Genomic DNA, 19,715 nt, shown 5'->3' on the forward strand with positions numbered 1-19,715 from the left:
CTGTGTTAACTGTTTATATGTATGCATGGAAGTATGCATATATGGCTATGCATCTGTAAAAACATGTGTGTGTAGGACCTCACATTTGAACATTTGAAGGAGCAGTAACTATTTATACACTGTGAAGATTTAAATTATTGCAATTCTTATGAAATTGGACTACAATGAAATATTCTACGTAATCTTCTAATGTTCTTTTTTTTTTCTTTTTCAATAGGACTTCTGCGGTGACAAAAATTCCAGCGGCTCATTCAGTATCATCACAGAGAATGTCCCTTGTGGAACTACAGGAGTCACCTGCTCAAAGGCTATCAAAATGTTTCTAGGGGTGAGTGATGACAGTCAGTACATATCAGTAATCAAGTATTACTAAAAATGTAATGCTCTAAAGTCACGCCCCTAAAAGCAGATGTAACAAGCATTAGAGGCCCTATCAAATTATTCTGTAAAGGTCTAGGTTCTCAGGTGGTGAAAACTCTCTCAAACAGAAGTGCTTCACCACTCCCTGCCATCTTGGAAGTCATCCCAGAGTCTGAGCTACTGGTTTCAGAATGAGTTGCATTGTTACACGTGTCTAATATTTTGTCTCATCATAGAAATTAGTGTTACAATACTTCTCTTTTATCTTTCAGAAAACTGAACTGAAATTGGAGAACAAAGAGTCCAAAGCAATTCAGCGAGATGTTGGTGAGGATGTGCAGTATTGGAACAGGACAGTTGGCCTGTACCTGGTTATTGAGGCTAGTAATGGTGTGATGCTGATCTGGGACAAGAAGACTACTGTTTTCATCAAGCTGAGCCCTGATTACAAGGTTAGTGCCTGTCTGTCTTCTTCTGAAGTAGTATTCTCAATAGATGAGGAAACATAAAAGAACATAAATGTTCTTTTATTCTGACTCTATGTCTAATTCCTATATCCTCTGTGCACTAAGGGTCAGCTTGCGTTGTTATGGTCACAGCTTGCAGAAGTGCTTCTGGGGTTTCTTACAGTATATCACAATGCAGTATATCACAATGCATTGCACAGAATGCAAAGGATGTTATTCCAATAGAGATAAACATCTCAGGCAATACTCTTGAGTTTCTGAGTATTGATAGCCATCATCCAGAATAATTTAGGGGATGTGGACTGACTTCACATGGAAACCTATGTGTAATCTCAGCCCTGTGTTAAAACCAAACTCTCTATGCAATGTACGGCCATGCTTCTGGTTCCTGAAATTCAGCATCCTGAATTGAAGAATATTGAGGCATTGTACAAACAGTGACATACTATTACTTGAGGGGATTTGTGGACCTTAAATAACACCACCAAAAATTCACCATTGAGGGCAGATTGATACATTTTCTTTCAAGAAAAATGGGTCCCTGTCATTTCTTTTCCATGAATGAAGAAATGGTGATCATTATGTTAGAAACTTTTAATAAAAACAGCTTTGAGCAGAAATTTATTATCTCAGGCTTATATTAATAGGTGAGTTATGATAAATTGAGAATGGAGAATAAATAATTCTTCTCAGCTGCAAGAGGCTTGGGCACCCTTTAATGTTTTAAGTTGGATATGGAGATAGAGATATGGAAATACACTAGATATAAATGATTTCAAGGAGGGAAGACATGGCAACTGAATAATTTGCTGAGGACAGACAAAAATTTATTTTCTGCACAAATGATTTGACAGTAAAGAAGAAAGTCATTATTTACACAGACAGTTATTTGTCGTTTTTCATGTCAATGTTTTTCTCTTACTTTGCTGGAGACTTTTTCTCATTTCCATGGTATACTTAAAAACTGAATTTTCTTTTCCAGGGCAAAGTGTGTGGTCTGTGTGGCAACTTTGATGACAAGGCAAACAATGATTTTACAACAAGGAGTGGACTGCAGGACAATAATCCTCTGAATTTTGGAAATTCCTGGAAACAATCTCCCATGTGCCCAGATGTCACACAAGAGATTAAGCCCTGTGATCTGAAACCACACCGCAAGTCTTGGGCAGAGAAAGAATGCAGCATCATCCAGAGTGAAGTCTTTGAAATTTGTCACTCCAAGGTTTGTAGAAGACAGTAGGTGATGGGACAGCACAATGCATTTCTGATAATGCAAAATCAAAAAGACCATCAGAAATGAAGAGATGGTTAAATAGATTGATCTTCAATTAAGTCTTGAGTACAGCTACAGGTGTCAGAAGTTTCATGTGGCCTTAGTCAAAGCAGTCTGAGTCTCTGTGGCAATGGGACTGTATCAGTGGTGGTGACAGCCCCAGCTGTACAAACCCATATTCATCACCACAGTTTCACTGCTACTACTCTGCAAGTTAGCTTCAAAAATGTATCCTGAACAGGCCTGTGTTGCACCATGTCTTGTTGAGAGACAGTCAGAATTACAAGTACTGAAGGACCTTACAATCATCAGATCCATCTCCTGATGGAAATTCGTACTAAACATGAAAGGTGGTTGTTGAAGAGGCTACTACTTCTTGTAGTATTCAATCCACAAAAGGATCTTTTTAGACACCACTGACATCACATAGTTTACACAGACAGCTGCTGGTACTGTGCCTCCAAATTGTCACAGCAAACACTGTGACAGCCCACAGCTTCCAGAGTACAGTGCACAGAGAGCACTCCTCTTTATTTCTCACCTCTTTCCTGATGCATAGTAATATTAACAACAATTTGTTCTTAACTCACAGTGGAAAAGTCACAAACAATTATTAATTTAATTAATTTGTTGCATATTTCCATGTGGTTTACTTCAGCAACAAAAATCCAGTCTATGTTTTTCCTCTTGCAGTCTCAAATAAAAAAAAAGCTTTTTAAAATGTGCATTGGATAAACTCCAAAAACTGATAGGCACAAAATTGCATGCTTCATATTTGCTGTGAATGCAGCCTTTCTGACATTGTTCACCATTTGGTTGGCAAAGCTTGCTGGAAGATAAGATTTCACTGGCATCAATTCAGCTTGGTTTTGGGACCACTAAAATGGAAATCTATTAGAAAATGTGAGCACTGCCAAGGACTCTTTGTTTTTTCAGTCATAGCAACTTATGAAGGAGCTATATTATTTTAAATCTATTATTCCCCAAAACATATTGAGCAGCTTCAAGCCTGTAAGTGTTTGTGATTTGGTAACTCTTAGACACAGTCTCATTCCTTCCTAGCTCAATTCTCCTATAACAAGAGCTCTCAAACATATTAGTTTGAAAACTAATTTGGAGATGAACTGGAACATCATTTCTTCCCCTGACAGGTGGACCCACTTCCTTACTATGAGGCTTGTGTTCATGATGCCTGCTCCTGTGACAGCGGTGGGGACTGCGAGTGCTTCTGCTCTGCAGTTGCAGCGTATGCCCAAGAGTGCATCAAGGCTGAGGCCTGTGTTTTCTGGAGAACTCCTGATATCTGCCGTGAGTAACAGATAAACACAACTGTATCTTTCTAGCTGCTGTCAGAAAGCCTGTCAAATAAATCATTAGTACTGTCACTGCAAGGTCATGCTGGCTACTTGGTGAAACCTTTTCTCAGCATATCAGGGAACAAACAGGCTAGTAAATTTGTATATTTCAACTGTCTTCTGTTCAGCCTAGCTCTTCTCTTCTCTTCTCTTCTCTTCTCTTCTCTTCTCTTCTCTTCCAGTTGTTCAAATTACTCAGAATTTGATTTTAGAAAAAAGTATATAGCACTCCCATGCTGCAGCCCTGAACCTAATCAGTGTTACGTCCATTAATGGTGCTAGTACTCATACCAGTACATCACAAATTAATGTAAAATAGTATTTAAATTAATATTACCCAAAAAGCGCTCAAATCAAAATTTTGAGATTCTAAGTAATGGAAATATATAATTTTTAAATTTTAAAAAAATAATTCAGATTAAGAATTTGGACTAATTGGAGCTTTTAAGTGTAAGAATCCAGTGAAACAAAAATTGCAAGTTTAATTCAGCTCTGATATATAAGTTAATAAAAACTCCTTCCTCTGTCTCTAGTCATCTAAGCTGAATTTAAGTTGTATTCGTAGTGGCTTGTATGCTTCCTCTTGGACTTTCAGCCTGTGTGATACAGCAAGATGGAACTATTTTGTATGAAATTGAAAAATATTTAGGAGTTTGCTAGTAGCTATGGAAAAAAAATACTGTCAGAACTATACCTTTAATTTTAAATGAAACTAATTTTTAAAAATAGTTTTTCTTTATGATTTGAAGCATTTTTACCCAATAGCCTGAATATTTAAAATTTCAGTCTTGGGCACCAGTGTTTTGATGTATCTTAAATTTAAGCAGAGTAGCAGAAAGTCCAGGTCTTTTACCTCAAGAGAAATTTGGCCAGCTTAATTTGTAGATTGATATAGCTTGTACCTTTAAAGGCCTGCTCAGAAGTGCATTCTGTTAACCTTGTTTTTAATCAGCTTCTCTCTTTTCTCATCAGCGATATTCTGTGACTACTACAACCCTCGCAATGAGTGTGACTGGCACTATGAGCCTTGTGGCAGTAATATCACAACCTGCAAGATGATCAATAATGTCAGCACCAACTTTACAGTACCATTACTGGAAGGTAATAAATTCCTTGCCACTTTATATTGTGTTTTGTGTAAGATGTCTTTATTCAGATATCTTTTAATAATTATGGACTAGTCAGTCAACTTGATGAGATGTTCCTAAATCTACTATGTTGAGTTTGCCTCCAGTCTTACATAAATGTTTCCTATAATGTAAGGTATTATTTATTAACATCAATGGGTGATAGTTACATTGCTGTCAGCCACAAAGCTAGTTCTCTGCTTGGATAATATCCTGAAACATGCATTATTATTACATCATGGTTATTTTGAATCCCATGCAAAAGTATTTTAAAAGCAGGAAAATCTTTGATATGACAAAGAAGCAAGTCACTGATAGTTGGGTATTTTTAACCTTATCATTTTTTATGTATCAGATCTTGCCTTTACTAGATTAGTCTGCAACATTCACCTACCTTTACACTGGAAAATATCTTTCATAGCAGACACACTGATGCTGCTTTATATTGGATTCATACTGGAGATTCTATTTCCTTTGCAGATGAGATATGAGTAGGTGACAGTCCTTGTGGTTGATAATGGAACAGGAATTTCACATTAAAAGGACTGCAATGATCCAAGAATGTGAAAGACTTAGCAAGTATCTCCTGGTTTAGTACATGGTGAAGCTGGAGAAAGAAGCTGTATTTTTAGCCATAAAGTCTTTTTGGTCTGTACTGGAAGAAGTTATCTCCAGTTTAGGGATTGGCAAGAAATTCCTTGAATTTGACTTTGCTTTGAACTGCTAGTAAAAAAATTGAAAGAAAAAAATCAAACAAATGAAAACTCAAGAGAAACAGAACAAACCAAACCGAACAAAACCAAACAAAGCAAAACAGAAAAAAAAACCCTCAAAAAACAAAAAACCCAAAAAACACACCAAAAAACCCTACTAAAAAATCAACTAAAATCCCCAACCAAAATATTTTTTAAAAACCCAAGAAGCGTCTGTATTTTAAAATAAATTATCTTATATTCTTAGATGGATAAGATTTGGGAAGTGTCAGAAGGCAGATTATTATATATCCAATTATATTTCTGAATTATTTTTGTTGCTTAATTTCAATAGAAATTTAGAGCACACCTATTTTTGTTAGGACATCTTAAGTACAGTCTGTCAGTATAAAGTGACTTTTAAGTACCAGCTAATTACATGGTGCTTCAGTTTAAACTCTATTTAGAACTTCAGTACAGTAAAAAGAGAACTTCATGTCATTAATAATTGGACTTAATAAGTGGTTATTTGGAGGAAGGAAATATCATAGTAATAACAACAGAATAATATTTTAAAGTGTATTTACATGAAAAATTGAATGACAATTGACAGTCAATTAATTCCTTGCAGTAAAGTTTGGATCACTGCCTGTGGGTAAAGAAAAACACAGATAAATTATCTGCTTGAGGTAGAGATACCTGGTGTATTCTAGGCATATAAACAACGCCTAATGTTCCAAGAAATGTAGTGGAAAACCTGTTTGTTAGTGAATCTGCTTCCATATTCCGCACAAAAGTATTATTGATATAGTGATCTATACAAAAATTGGGGTGTTTCTTTGTCTTAAAACTACTAGTTGCCCATAGAAATGAGTATGTATTAGGGGTTTCTCCAAGATATTGAACTAAGAAAAAGAAACTTTACTAGTTTTCATAAAAAAACTTCTTACTTAATCCTCCTCACACCAGTATTATCAATGAGAACTGTAGAAGTCTTTTGGAAAGACTAATTGTCCACAGCTTGATTTGAATGGGAAGTTTTAGATTTCTTTCACTATGCTTGATTCAGTGAGAATAGTTTACCTTCAAAAGGTACAAAAGTAACTTTTTGTACTTTTTCTTCACCCTTATTCTGTTCTACCTGTCATCAAAAGGTTGCTACCCCAGATGCCCTAAGGACAAGCCTATTTATAATGAAGAGACAAAGCAATGTGTGACTGAAGATCAATGTGGATGTTACCTCGAGGATGGAACCCATGTAACCCCTGGACAAGAAGTACCCACAGAAGACAACTGTACAATATGGTATATAAAAATTACTTGCAGTAATTCAGGAAATAATTAGTGTATGCAGAGTCCTTAATTTACTTTACTGGGCCTCAAACAAATAGAGATGCAACTTCAGCTGAAGAGCTGATATATTCTTGCATTTCATAATTTTCCAAACCCATAATAATCCATATTTTAGGTTGGTAGTGTTATTATAATAAATGTATTAGCAAATTCAGTAATTATACCTGTCAACTGTCATAAATTATACAATGAAACCTCAATGAACTTCTAAAACAACCTTTCAATTCTCACTACTTTTTGGGAAGAGAGGCTACTCTGCCTTGCATTCTCACTTAAAACTGGGACTTCAAAATCACTGTAGTCTGAAATACTCTTGCCCTGAAAGAGATAGTTGAGTCCTAACTCTTCATGCTTAGTGTTAGCAATGACAGCACTTACACCTCTGGCTCCACTTGGTGACCAGAGAATAATCTGATCTAGCTGAAAGTTCACTTTGCAAAACAGTTCTACTCTTATTGCAGTATTGCAACTCGCAATTGAACTGAAAGTGGTGACTTAGTTTGAAAGAAAAATGGTAGGCAATACTACAAAATATACCCAGAAAAATATGCAGTAGTGTGAATGAAGATCAAGTGACAAATATCTGTGTTTCTGTGCTCTTGATTCTGCTAATAGGTGCAATAAAACATCAGCAACATTTTAATTTTTGAAAATTTTTCTTTTAGTATCTGTGTCCCATCAGGATCCATAGAATGTAAACCAGTCCCAGGTAAATAACATTTGGTTTTTTCGGGAAACAAAAAGAAACGCAAATGCACAGAACTGCTCTGTCTGACTTTACAAAGGCTTAGTATTGATTTAGAATAATTCTTTCCAGTGCTAGTGAAAGTTGGGACTAAAGAAAATTTGGCAGCACTTTTTTTGAACTTTGCTGTTAATACTTCCGCTTAAACCTTTTTCTCATGCCCTTTTGGTCTTTCTCCCCACGTCCCACATCCAAACTAATGGATTTCACTACAAGTTAGCACTTTCTGAACGTGTAGTTATTAATATAAAACTATCAGACAGTAAATTTCAATTATTATTTCTCTTAGAACATTTTAAAACCTACTTTCTAAGTCTGTACCACCAGGCATTTTATTCAGGACTTGATTAAATATGTTCTAACATTGCTTTAAATGTAAAGATAAATTAGCACAATATAGTAGATCTAAGCTCCAGGAACAGAAGCTGAAAAACATGCATGACTCATGTAAATGCTCTCTTGTCCATAAGTATTTTGCCTCTGCCTCTTACATGGTAGTAGAAAAATTGCACAGTAAAGCTCTTTCTTTACAGGATGTCCTTGTGTCATCAATGGAACAAGTTATGAAGAGGGTGCTACTGTGGGAGTTGTACAGGACGGTGACACATGTATAAGCTACATTTGTGCAGAAAATGGCTCTGTAGTTCCTGGTGAAGTCTATCCCTGTCCAACATCTTCGCCTACAACCATTTCAACCTTCTCCCCTCACAGTACTCTTACCACCACCACCACCACCACCACCACCACAGGTAAATCATCAATACAGATGTGATCTAAAAATTGTTTCCTTCAAGGAAAATATTTTAAATATAGAATGTACAATTATATGGGATTATAGTTGACACAGATAGAGCAATATTTATGGATTGTTTTATCACACCACACTAAGAAAGACTTTTAGCATTTTGAGTTGATTTATTTCTCATGAAAGAAATTTTAAGTATAAATGTATAGGGTGCCTTCCTATTTTTGAAAAAAAAATGTTAGCTTTTCAATATCCTAATGGGATAGTAGAAATAATGTTAGGAGTGTCAGCAAAAAAAATACTATTATATTTCTTTTGAAATGATAATCTCTTTTTGTTCTATTTCAGTTTCCACTACAAGCCATCCAGTCACTACAAGTAAGTTATAAATACAAAACAATGTTGTTCAAAATGTCAAAGGAATATTTAAAGGAAGAGTAAATTAAAGGCAATCAGTACAGAAGAAAATATATTTTAAACAAAAAATGAATAATTTTTTTTTGTAATTTCAAAAGTGCTGTTAGTATATAGGTCCTTCCAGAGAAGAAGGACCTTTAAAGGCTTCAGCTTGATGATTTTATCTTGATGCAAAACTTCCAGTTTAAAGACCTTGTAATACAGAACCAATTTTATTCTGTATATTCTATTTGGAAAGATTACAAATTGCAATGCAGTCCTCTAGTCCTTAATGGAAGAAAATAAAAAATGGATCTTCTTAGGATGTTCTCTGTAAAGTCTGAAACCTTTGTCTTTTCTTGCAGCTCCATGCATAGTCACAGAACTAATCTGTGATTGGACTGAGTGGTTTGATGTTAGTAAACCTGAAGAAGGTGGTGGTGACTACGAAACATATGATGAAATAAGAAAACATGGAAACAAAATATGTACAGCTCCTGAAAAAATTGAATGCAGGGCTAAGGATAAACCTGATGTGAGCTTGGAAGAACTTGGTCAGAAAGTAGAGTGCAATGTTACATATGGGCTAATCTGTAAAAATGATGAGCAAGATGTAACTATGTGGCCACTTTGCTATAATTATGAAATCAGAGTAAACTGTTGTGAGTGGCAAGAAATTCCTTGTGGGCATACAACTACACCTACTGTACCTTCAACTTCAACCACCACCCAGACAACAATACCCAGCACCACTACAACCAGGACTTCAACAGAAACTACCACCAGGCCCATAGACATCCATTCCACAACATGTGAGTATACACCATCAGTCCTCACTCCATTAACTTCAACAACTCCAGGTATTTAACCAAAAAATACTCCATGATCTTTGCCTTTGGAGAAATATAGGGCTGTTGGCTACTAAAGGCAGGTCACAATCCTAGAAAATGTTGATCTGCAAGGAAGTCTTAGGAGAGTTTGGACTTTCAAGTTTCTGCTGGAGACAATATTCCAAGAAGGACTTGCTGTGTGAGAAAAGAGTAGGCCATGCTTCTAACTCCTATTGCTTGCTAGAGGCATTATCTGGGTGGGGTTGCACAGGCTTCATTCTTCAGGCTGACATGGTCTTGCTGATTTTGTGAGAAACACTTTCCAGCAGTATGCCTTTCTGGGGACAGAAAGGGAGGGCTGGTGCTAGGGACCTTTGCAGTGCTAAGGGTGAGCTGACCTCTCTAGCTCTGTGGCAACTGCCTAATGCACAGCTTCTGTTCAGTTCCTATTGAGTCCCACTGATGCCTTTGTGGCTTTGTCTGTTTTCTCTGTCCCTGTTCTTTCTAACAGCCCCATCTCCATCCACACCAAGCACACCACAATCAACAACCATTACCTCGCCGCCGGAGACTCTCACCACCACCACCAGCACCCCGACAACAACAACCACTACTACTGGATCAACAATGCCCACCTCAACTTCTTCAAGCACATCCTCACCAACACCAACATACACCACCACCACACCAACTCCAGGTACTTCTCTGGACTGTTCTCTGATGTGTTCCTTTGCTATGGGAGAAATGATGTTGCCTTGGCCCCTCCTTTAGTGTGTCTCCATGGGACTGCAGATTGGAGGAATTACTGTTCATCCCCTCAAGTGCCCTGTGCCCTGCGCTCAAAGCTGGCCTTTTGGCCAGCTGGTTAAGAAGAACAAGGATTTAGGGGTTCTAGGGTGAAGGTCTTGGCTTCTCTGACTCAAAATGCTGGTGCCCAGCTTAGACAGATGCTGAACTGATGGAAATTGTTGATTTTCCTGCTGTTGGACCTTGTCCTTCAACTGGCCAGAATGTAGTCACTGGACCCACACATGGAGGGCAATTGGAGTGAGACTTTAGCCTGCGACACTGTCATTCTAGGAACAGCTGGGCAGACTTTCTGCCCTTGCTCCTCTTCCTTTGGCATGTCAGTAAAAGTGGGTGACAATGGTTCTAGATCTTAGAAGCAAGGATTACACTGGGACACTTTTGGAAACTTACCCACAAAAATGCCACTTCCTGTGAACTGTAGCCTTTTGCTGATGACATCTGCTAGAACTCTGGGAAGCCCTTCATCAGGCTGACATTCCACCAGAGGGAAATTTCATGACAGTCAGGCAGGAACTTATTCCTCTTCACTCTACCATCTCTGACAATGAATTCACCACACAGCTCTTACTGCAAGGATTTGCAAGGTGCTCAGGAAGTGAGGCAGAGATAGAAAGTGACAGCAACATAAAAAGGCATTACTCCTCCTCATCGCTTACCTATTGGTAGGCTTCTGTGATTTGGTGAGAAGCAGCTTCCAGCAGCATCCCAAATCTCCTAGCTAGGAAAGGAGGGCCATCATGCTTTCTGTGCATGGATGTAAAGGATTCTTCACTTTGAGGCCAGAAAGGAAGGGTTGCTGCTAGGGATCTTTGTTGTTCTAAGCATCGCCTGATATGTCTAGGTCTGTGGCAACTGCCTCATGCACAGATTCTGTTCAGTTCATACTGAATCCCACTGATGCCTTTGTGCCTTTGTCTCTTTTCTCTGTCCCTGCTGTTTCCAACAGGCACAACAAGCACAGCAGCCCCTACATCCCCTACAACCACTTCCACGTCCCTGGAGACTCCCAGCAGCACCACGACCACCACCACTGCCAGCACCAGCACCAGCACCACCACCAGCAGAGCGCCAACGACAACAACAACAACAGAAACAACTGTTACACCAACCGTCCCAACTCCTCCACGTATGTTCGAAAACCAAATAATTCCCACCAAAAGCCCTGTGCCTCCAACTACAGTACCAACAAATAATTCTCTGGCTCTGTTGTTGTTTCTGGCCTTGCTATGGGAGTAGGGAAGATCCATGAGCACCTCCATATGTGGCTCAGGAAGGGATCAGGGATGGGTGTAATTTCTGGGCAACCTGTGGCTAAACCTGGCCCTTGTTTTGGCCGTTTGAAAGGAGCAAGGATTTAGGGGACCTTGGGAGAAGGTCTTGTCTTCCCTGCCTCAACAATGCTCCAAGGAGGTATCTCATACTTGTGCCCAGATTAGACAGATACTGAAGTGATGGGAATGTTGCTTTTGCTGCTATTGGACCTTGTCCTTCAGCTGTCCAGAATGTAGTCTCTGGACCCAAGGTGTGCAGTTGGAGTGGGGCTAAAGTTTGTGGCAGTGGCATTTCAGGCTCTGTTTGGGCACAGCTGTGCAGACTTAGTTGCCTTTCTCTCCTGTTTTGTTTCTGTGGCCATTGCTGCTACTTTCCAGCTGTTTGGGCTGTAGGATGCTTCCACGGCTTTAGCTGGCAGAGTTTGGGGATTGGTTTCAGAGCTGAGATTGCCACTTTTGACAGACACAGGCTCTGGGCAGCTGGATTCTACCAGCGTACCTGTTGGTGCTTGTCTCCAGCAATCTGTGTGCTATTGGGAGGCGCTGGGAAGCAGCTGAGGCTTTGTCAGCAGCATGTGTCCTGTGCCTGCTCTCCCTGTTGTCAGTTGCTTTCCCAGTGGTTAGTTTCTCCATGAGATATTGAGGTGATGTGCATGGGCCAAGAAGCTGAGAGAGTGGCAGGAGTCTCTGCTTAGTCCCACACTCTGCCTCCTGTATGGGCCTTAGGTGTGTGTTTTTTTGCAGATGAGAGTCCATACAAAGCAGTGTGCCCCACAGCTGGGGCACACACACATAACTCATGAGTGCCTGTGTCCTGATTTGGGCCAGGAGTGGTTTTTAGGGCCAAGAAGGGAGGCCTGGCCACACCACTGAGCTTTCTTATGGCCAGTGTTGGCTGAGTGCAGTAGCAGCCTCAGGGGCACCACTGAGTGCAGGGGATGCCCAGAGCACCACCTGTGTGTGAGCTGGTGCCCTGCATTGCTGTCTCTCCCCTGTGTGTTTCTGACTGTCTGTCTTGTTGTCTCCTCTCAGCGTGTGATTGCATCTGGACAGACTGGATCGATGTGACTTACCCAGATGGTTCTGACAGGAATGGTGGTGACTACGAAACCTTTGAGAACATTTACAAGAAATACCCCTCCTGGGAGTGTGCAAAAGTTGAGAATATTTCATGCCGAGCAGAGAAATTCCCTAGCCATTCCATTGCAGATTTAGGGCAGAAAGTGGAATGTAATGTTAACGTAGGGCTCATCTGTAACAATAAAGATCAGCAGATAGGAGGTATAATACCAATGCCAGTCTGCCTCAACTACGAGATCAGTGTCTGCTGCACCCCCAACAAACCAGAGTGTCTTCCAACTCCAAGCACCATGAGCACCACAACGTCCACAGCTTCCCCCACAACGAGCAGCGTGTCCCCTCCAGTATCAACCACCGCTCCAACGTCAATACCAGTGGAGACTCACAGCTCTGCCACCACCACCACCACCACCACCACCACAATGCCCCCCAGCAGCACCACCACTAGTGGCAGCACCTCACAGACAACAACAACAACTGCTCCTGTCTCAACAACACCGGTTTCAACTACTTCAAGCACATCCACGCCCACACCAACATACACCACCACCACCACCAAACCAACTCCAGGTACTTCTCTGATCTGTGCTCTCATGTGTTTCCTTGCTGTGGGGAACTGAAGGTCTGTGAGCACCTCCATTTGTGCCCCTCTCTGGGATCTGAGATTGAACTAATTGTTCTGTATCCCCTGAAATGGCTTTTCCCCAAAGGTGGTCCTTGGGCTGGTTGTTTCAGAAGAAGCAAGAATATAGGTCTCTATGTCCTCCTTTCCGGTGGAGAACTTGATCCTCTTTTTACTGTGCATACGTCCTTCCCTGACCACAGATTCCCATCTCAGCTCTTACTCCATGAGCTTAGTGAGGTGTTCAGGTAATGAGGTAGAGATGGAAAGTCCCCAGTAGATGAAAAGCATTACTCTTCCTCCTCTCTTCCCTATAGGTAGATCTCTCTGATTTTGTGAGAACTGCCTTCTAGCACTATCCGCAGTCTCCTAGCTAGGAGAGGAGGGCTGTGACCTTGTGTGTGCATGGATGTCAAGGATTCTGCTTTTTATGGCCAGAACACGAGGGCTGGCTCTGGGGACCTTTGTTGTTCTAAGGGTGGGCTGCCCTGTCTATGTCTGTGGCTGCTGCTTGATGTGCAGCTTCTGTTGAGTTCACAGTGAGTCCTACTGATGCCTTTGTACCTTTGTCTGTTTTCCCTGTCCCTGCTGTTTCTAACAGGCACACCTCCATCCACACCAAGCACACCAGAATCGACAACCCCTACCTCGCCGCCGGAGACTCTCACCACCACCACCAGCCCTCCAAGCACAACCACAACCACAACCACAACAACAACACCAACAACAACGGTTACTGGATCTTCAACAACCGTCTCAACTCCTGGAAGTATGTTCCCAGCAGTAGTAATTCCCATCAAATTCCTCTGCATCTAACTGCACAACCAACCAATAATTATCTGCTTCTTCTGTCATTTCTGACCTTACCTACTGTACTGGGAGTACTGAAGGTCTGAGAGTAGCTCCATTTGTGGCTCTGGATGGGATTGGGGATGGGTATAACTTCTGGACATCCTAGGAAATGTCATGTGCCCAAGGCCAGCCTTTTGTCCAGGCTGGTTCAGAATGAACAATGATTTAGGGATCCTGGGGAATCGGTTTTTGCTTCCCTGACTCAGCAGTGTTCCCAGGAGGTATTCCATCCCTATTGGTAGGCCATTCTTCATTTCTTACCTATTGGTAGGCCATTCTCATGTTGTAAGAAGCACCTTCCAGCACCATTCCCAGTCTCCTAGCTAGGAGAGGAGGGCCTGGATGGATGTCAAGGATTCTGCTTTCTATGGCCAGAACACGAGGGCTGGCTCTGGAGTCCTTTGTTGTTCTAAGGGTGGGCTGCCCTGTCTATGTCTGTGGCTGCTGCTTGATGTGCAGCTTCTGTTGAGTTCACAGTGAGTCCTACTGATGCCTTTGTACCTTTGTCTGTTTTCCCTGTCCCTGCTGTTTCTAACAGGCACACCTCCATCCACACCAAGCACACCAGAATCGACAACCCCTACCTCGCCGCCAGAGACTCTCACCACCACCACCAGCCCTCCAAGCACAACCACAACCACAACCACAACAACAACACCAACAACAACGGTTACTGGATCTTCAACAACTGTCTCAACTCCTGGAAGTATGTTCCCAGCAGTAGTAATTCCCATCAAATTCCTCTGCATCTAACTGCACAACCAACCAATAATTATCTGCTTCTTCTGTCATTTCTGACCTTACCTACTGTACTGGGAGTACTGAAGGTCTGAGAGTAGCTCCATTTGTGGCTCTGGATGGGATTGGGGATGGGTATAACTTCTGGACATCCTAGGAAATGTCATGTGCCCAAGGCCAGCCTTTTGTCCAGGCTGGTTCAGAATGAACAATGATTTAGGGATCCTGGGGAATCAGTTTTTGCTTCCCTGACTCAGCAGAGTTCCCAGGAGGTATTCCATCCCTATTGGTAGGCCATTCTTCATTTGTTACCTATTGGTAGGCCATTCTCATGTTGTAAGAAGCACCTTCCAGCACCATTCCCAGTCTCCTAGCTAGGAGAGGAGGGCCTGGATGGATGTCAAGGATTCTGCTTTCTATGGCCACAACACGAGGGCTGACTCTGGAGTCCTTTGTTGTTCTAAGGGTGGGCTGCCCTGTCTATGTCTGTGGGCACTGTCTGTGGCTGATGTGCAGCTTCTGTTGAGTTGACATTGAGTCCCACTGATGCCTTTGTGGCTTTGTCTGTTTTCTCTGTCCCTGCTGTTTCTAACAGGCACACCTCCATCCACACCAAGCACACCAGAATCGACAACCCCTACCTCGCCGCCAGAGACTCTCACCACCACCACCAGCCCTCCAAGCACAACCACAACCACAACCACAACAACAACACCAACAACAACGGTTACTGGATCTTCAACAACTGTCTCAACTCCTGGAAGTATGTTCCCAGCAGTAGTAATTCCCATCAAATTCCTCTGCATCTAACTGCACAACCAACCAATAATTATCTGCTTCTTCTGTCATTTCTGACCTTACCTACTGTACTGGGAGTACTGAAGGTCTGAGAGTAGCTCCATTTGTGGCTCTGGATGGGATCAGGGATGGGTGTAATTTCTGGACATCCTAGGAAATGTCATGTGCCCAAGGCCAGCCTTTTGTCCAGGCTGGTTCAGAATGAACAATGATTTAGGGATCCTGGGGAATCGGTTTTTGCTTCCCTGACTCAGCAGTGTTCCCAGGAGGTATTCCATCCCTATTGGTAGGCCATTCTTCATTTGTTACCTATTGGTAGGCCATTCTCATGTTGTAAGAAGCACCTTCCAGCACCATTCCCAGTCTCCTAGCTAGGAGAGGAGGGCCTGGATGGATGTCAAGGATTCTGCTTTCTATGGCCACAACACGAGGGCTGACTCTGGAGTCCTTTGTTGTTCTAAGGGTGGGCTGCCCTGTCTATGTCTGTGGGCACTGTCTGTGGCTGATGTGCAGCTTCTGTTGAGTTGACATTGAGTCCCACTGATGCCTTTGTGGCTTTGTCTGTTTTCTCTGTCCCTGCTGTTTCTAACAGGCACACCTCCATCCACACCAAGCACAGTGTCCACTACACCACAATCAACAACCCCTTCCTTGCCGCCGGAGACTCTCACCACCACTGCCAGCACCACGATGGCCCCCAGCAGCACCACAAGCATCAGCACCCCGAGCACGACAACTGTTACTGTATCACCAACACCCTCCTCAACTACTCCAAGCACATCCACACCCACACCAACATATACCACCACCACACCAACTCCAGGTACTTTTACATTTTGTGCTCTCACATGTTCCCCTGTTGTTGGAGTAATGAATGTTCGTAAGCACCTCTTTCTGTCCCTGTACAGGATCAGGGATGGGTATAATTCCCAGGTAGTCCAGGAAATGGGCTGTTCCAAACCTGGTCTTTTGGGCTCGCTGTTTCATAAGGAATAAGAATTCAGGGGTTATTGGAAGATTGTCTTGGCTTCCCTGACTCAACAGGGCTCCAAGATGTTGTTTCACACTGGTGAAACAGCTTAGTGAGATGTTAAACTGATGAGAAATGTTGCTTTTGCTGGTTTTGGGCCATCCTTCTGCTGGCCAGAATGGAATCACTGGATCCATGGAGCTCAATTGGAGTAGGGCTTCATCTAGTGGCAGTAGCATATCAGGCTCTGTTTGGGCACCGCTGTGCCAAGTTTTTTCCCCTTTTGCTTTCTCCTTTGTTCTGTCAGTGCTAACAGTTGTCAGTTGTAATAGATGTTGGAAGGAAGGATTCCCCTGCCAGAGTTTTGAGAACAATTTCTCTCTGCAGACTGCCCCTTGCTGTGAACTGTGGCCTTTGATGAGATTCACTAGTGCCCAGGGAAGTCATTCATCAGGCCTTCATAGCACCACAGGGATATCACATGATGATCAGGCAGGAATATATTCACAGAATCAGTTGGGTTGGAAAAGATCTCTGAGATCATCATGTCCAACCTTTGCCTGAACACCACAATGTCACCTAGATGATGGCACTAAGTGCCACATTCACTTTTGTCTTAAAAGCCAACAGACACTGTGGCTCTGCCTCCTCCTTTGTTAGTCCATTGCAGTGTCTAATCATTTGTTCTCTGGAGAAATTCATCCTGACATCCAACTTAAACCTCCCCCAGCAAAACTGCCTCATGCACAGCTTCTGTTGAGTTGACATTGAGTCCCACTGATGCCTTTGTGCCTTTGTCTGTTTTCTCTGACCCTGCTGTTCCTAACAGGCACAGAGAGCACATCCACACTGAGCACACCAAAATCAACAACCCCTACCTCACCGCCGGAGACTCTCACCACCACCACCAGCCCTCCGAGCACCACAACCACTGTTCCTGGATCAACCACAACCATCTCAACTCCTCTAAGTATGTTCCCAAAAGCAATAATTCTCACCAAAACCCCTCTGCCCCCAGGAACAGAATCAACAAAAAATTCTCTGGTTCTGTTGTCATGTCTGGCCTTGCTGTGGGAGTAGTGAAAGTCCGTGAAGCACCTCCATATGTGGCTCCAGATGGGATCAGGGATGGGTGTAACTTCTGGGAGTCCTGGGAAAAGTCCTGTGGCCAAATCTGGCCCTTGGGCTGGCTATTTCATAAAGAACAAGGATTTAGGGGTTCTTGGGGAAGGTTTTATCTTTCCTGACTCAACAGTGCTTCAAGATGGTATTTCATGTTGGTGCCCAGCTTAGACAGATGCTGAACCAATGGGTAACATTGCTTTTGCAGTTGTTGGATCATGTCCTTCAGCTGGCCAGAATGTAGTCACTGGACCTGTGGAGTGCAATTGGAGTGGGACTTGGTCTTGTGGAAGTGCATTTCAGGCTGTGTTTGGGTTCAGCCATTTCTCCTCCCCCTATGCCCACTGTGTGTTAATTGTTGTCAGCTGTTAAACATGTAAGAAGGAATGGTTCTCCTGCCAACTTTATAGGGAATAGTTTCACTCTGCAGACTGCCTCTTGCCGTGAACTTTTGATCTTTGGCTATCACCTCACCTGGTGAGATCCACTAGTGCCCAGGGAAGCCCTGCATCAGGCTGACATTGAAATACAGGGGGAATCACATGCCTGTCAGGCACAAATATACTCCTGGGAATACTTCCTTCCCAGCTTCCCCTCTTATCTCCTAGTCCATGAATTAGTGAGGTGTTCCAGTAATGAGGCAGAGATAGAAAGCTCCAGCCAGATCCAAAGCATTGCTCCTCCTCGCCTACTGGTTGGTCTGTCTGATTTTGTGAGAAGCACCTTCCAGCACCATCTTTAATCTCTTCACTCGGAGAGGAGGGCCATGATGCTCTCTGTGCATGGATGTCAAGGATTCTGCTTTCTATGGCCTGAAAGGAAGGTCTGATTCTGGGGACCTTTGTTGTGCTAAGGGTGGGCTGACTCTGTAGCTCTGTGCCAGCTGCTTCATGTGCAGCTTCTGTTGAGTTTCTGTTGAGTCCCACTGATGTCTTTGTGTCTTTGTCTCTTTTCTCTGTCTCTGCTTTTTCTAACAGCCCCACCTACGAAGACACCAGGCCCACCACATACACCAAGTACTCCCACTCCAACAGCATCTGAAACTCCCATCATCACTTCCAGCACCACGATGCCACCCAGCAGCACCACCAGCATCAGCACCCCCAAGACAACAACAACAACTGTTACAGGCTCATCAACAACCTTCTCAACTACTTCAAGCACATCTACATCGGAATGGACAACCACTTCCACGTCCCTGGAGACTCTCAGGAGCACCACGATCACCACCACTACCAGCACCAGCACCAGCACCACCACCAGCAGAGCGCCAACGACAACAACAACAACAGAAACAACTGTTACACCAACCGTCCCAACTCCTCCACGTATGTTCGAAAACCAAATAATTCCCACCAAAAGCCCTGTGCCTCCAACTACAGTACCAACAAATAATTCTCTGGCTCTGTTGTTGTTTCTGGCCTTGCTATGGGAGTAGGGAAGATCCATGAGCACCTCCATATGTGGCTCAGGAAGGGATCAGGGATGGGTGTAATTTCTGGGCAACCTGTGGCTAAACCTGGCCCTTGTTTTGGCCGTTTGAAAGGAGCAAGGATTTAGGGGACCTTGGGAGAAGGTCTTGTCTTCCCTGCCTCAACAATGCTCCAAGGAGGTATCTCATACTTGTGCCCAGATTAGACAGATACTGAAGTGATGGGAATGTTGCTTTTGCTGCTATTGGACCTTGTCCTTCAGCTGTCCAGAATGTAGTCTCTGGACCCAAGGTGTGCAGTTGGAGTGGGGCTAAAGTTTGTGGCAGTGGCATTTCAGGCTCTGTTTGGGCACAGCTGTGCAGACTTAGTTGCCTTTCTCTCCTGTTTTGTTTCTGTGGCCATTGCTGCTACTTTCCAGCTGTTTGGGCTGTAGGATGCTTCCACGGCTTTAGCTGGCAGAGTTTGGGGATTGGTTTCAGAGCTGAGATTGCCACTTTTGACAGACACAGGCTCTGGGCAGCTGGATTCTACCAGCGTACCTGTTGGTGCTTGTCTCCAGCAATCTGTGTGCTATTGGGAGGCGCTGGGAAGCAGCTGAGGCTTTGTCAGCAGCATGTGTCCTGTGCCTGCTCTCCCTGTTGTCAGTTGCTTTCCCAGTGGTTAGTTTCTCCATGAG

The 19,715-nt window shown here is 42.9% G+C and overlaps 1 protein-coding gene across 1 annotated transcript in view; it reads left to right on the top strand.

Moving 5' to 3' along the window:
• MUC2 (mucin 2, oligomeric mucus/gel-forming) overlaps positions 1–19,715 on the top strand; it is a 57,143-nt gene that overhangs the window by 15,750 nt on the left and 21,678 nt on the right. The window contains exons 21-38 of the mRNA XM_071425982.1: positions 218–328; positions 633–812; positions 1,810–2,049; positions 3,252–3,408; positions 4,428–4,556; positions 6,429–6,579; positions 7,293–7,336; positions 7,906–8,121; positions 8,466–8,495; positions 8,879–9,329; positions 9,855–10,040; positions 11,100–11,332; positions 12,457–13,074; positions 13,728–13,895; positions 14,517–14,684; positions 15,312–15,479; positions 16,107–16,337; positions 18,811–18,987. Coding sequence (XP_071282083.1) covers positions 218–328; positions 633–812; positions 1,810–2,049; positions 3,252–3,408; positions 4,428–4,556; positions 6,429–6,579; positions 7,293–7,336; positions 7,906–8,121; positions 8,466–8,495; positions 8,879–9,329; positions 9,855–10,040; positions 11,100–11,332; positions 12,457–13,074; positions 13,728–13,895; positions 14,517–14,684; positions 15,312–15,479; positions 16,107–16,337; positions 18,811–18,987 — 3,658 coding nt within the window. The remainder of the gene's footprint in view (positions 1–217; positions 329–632; positions 813–1,809; positions 2,050–3,251; positions 3,409–4,427; positions 4,557–6,428; positions 6,580–7,292; positions 7,337–7,905; positions 8,122–8,465; positions 8,496–8,878; positions 9,330–9,854; positions 10,041–11,099; positions 11,333–12,456; positions 13,075–13,727; positions 13,896–14,516; positions 14,685–15,311; positions 15,480–16,106; positions 16,338–18,810; positions 18,988–19,715) is intronic.

This window comes from Agelaius tricolor, unplaced genomic scaffold, assembly GCF_023055355.1.
Source record: "Agelaius tricolor isolate 1412-34295 unplaced genomic scaffold, bAgeTri1.0.p SCAF_5, whole genome shotgun sequence".
Taxonomy (NCBI): domain Eukaryota; kingdom Metazoa; phylum Chordata; class Aves; order Passeriformes; family Icteridae; genus Agelaius; species Agelaius tricolor.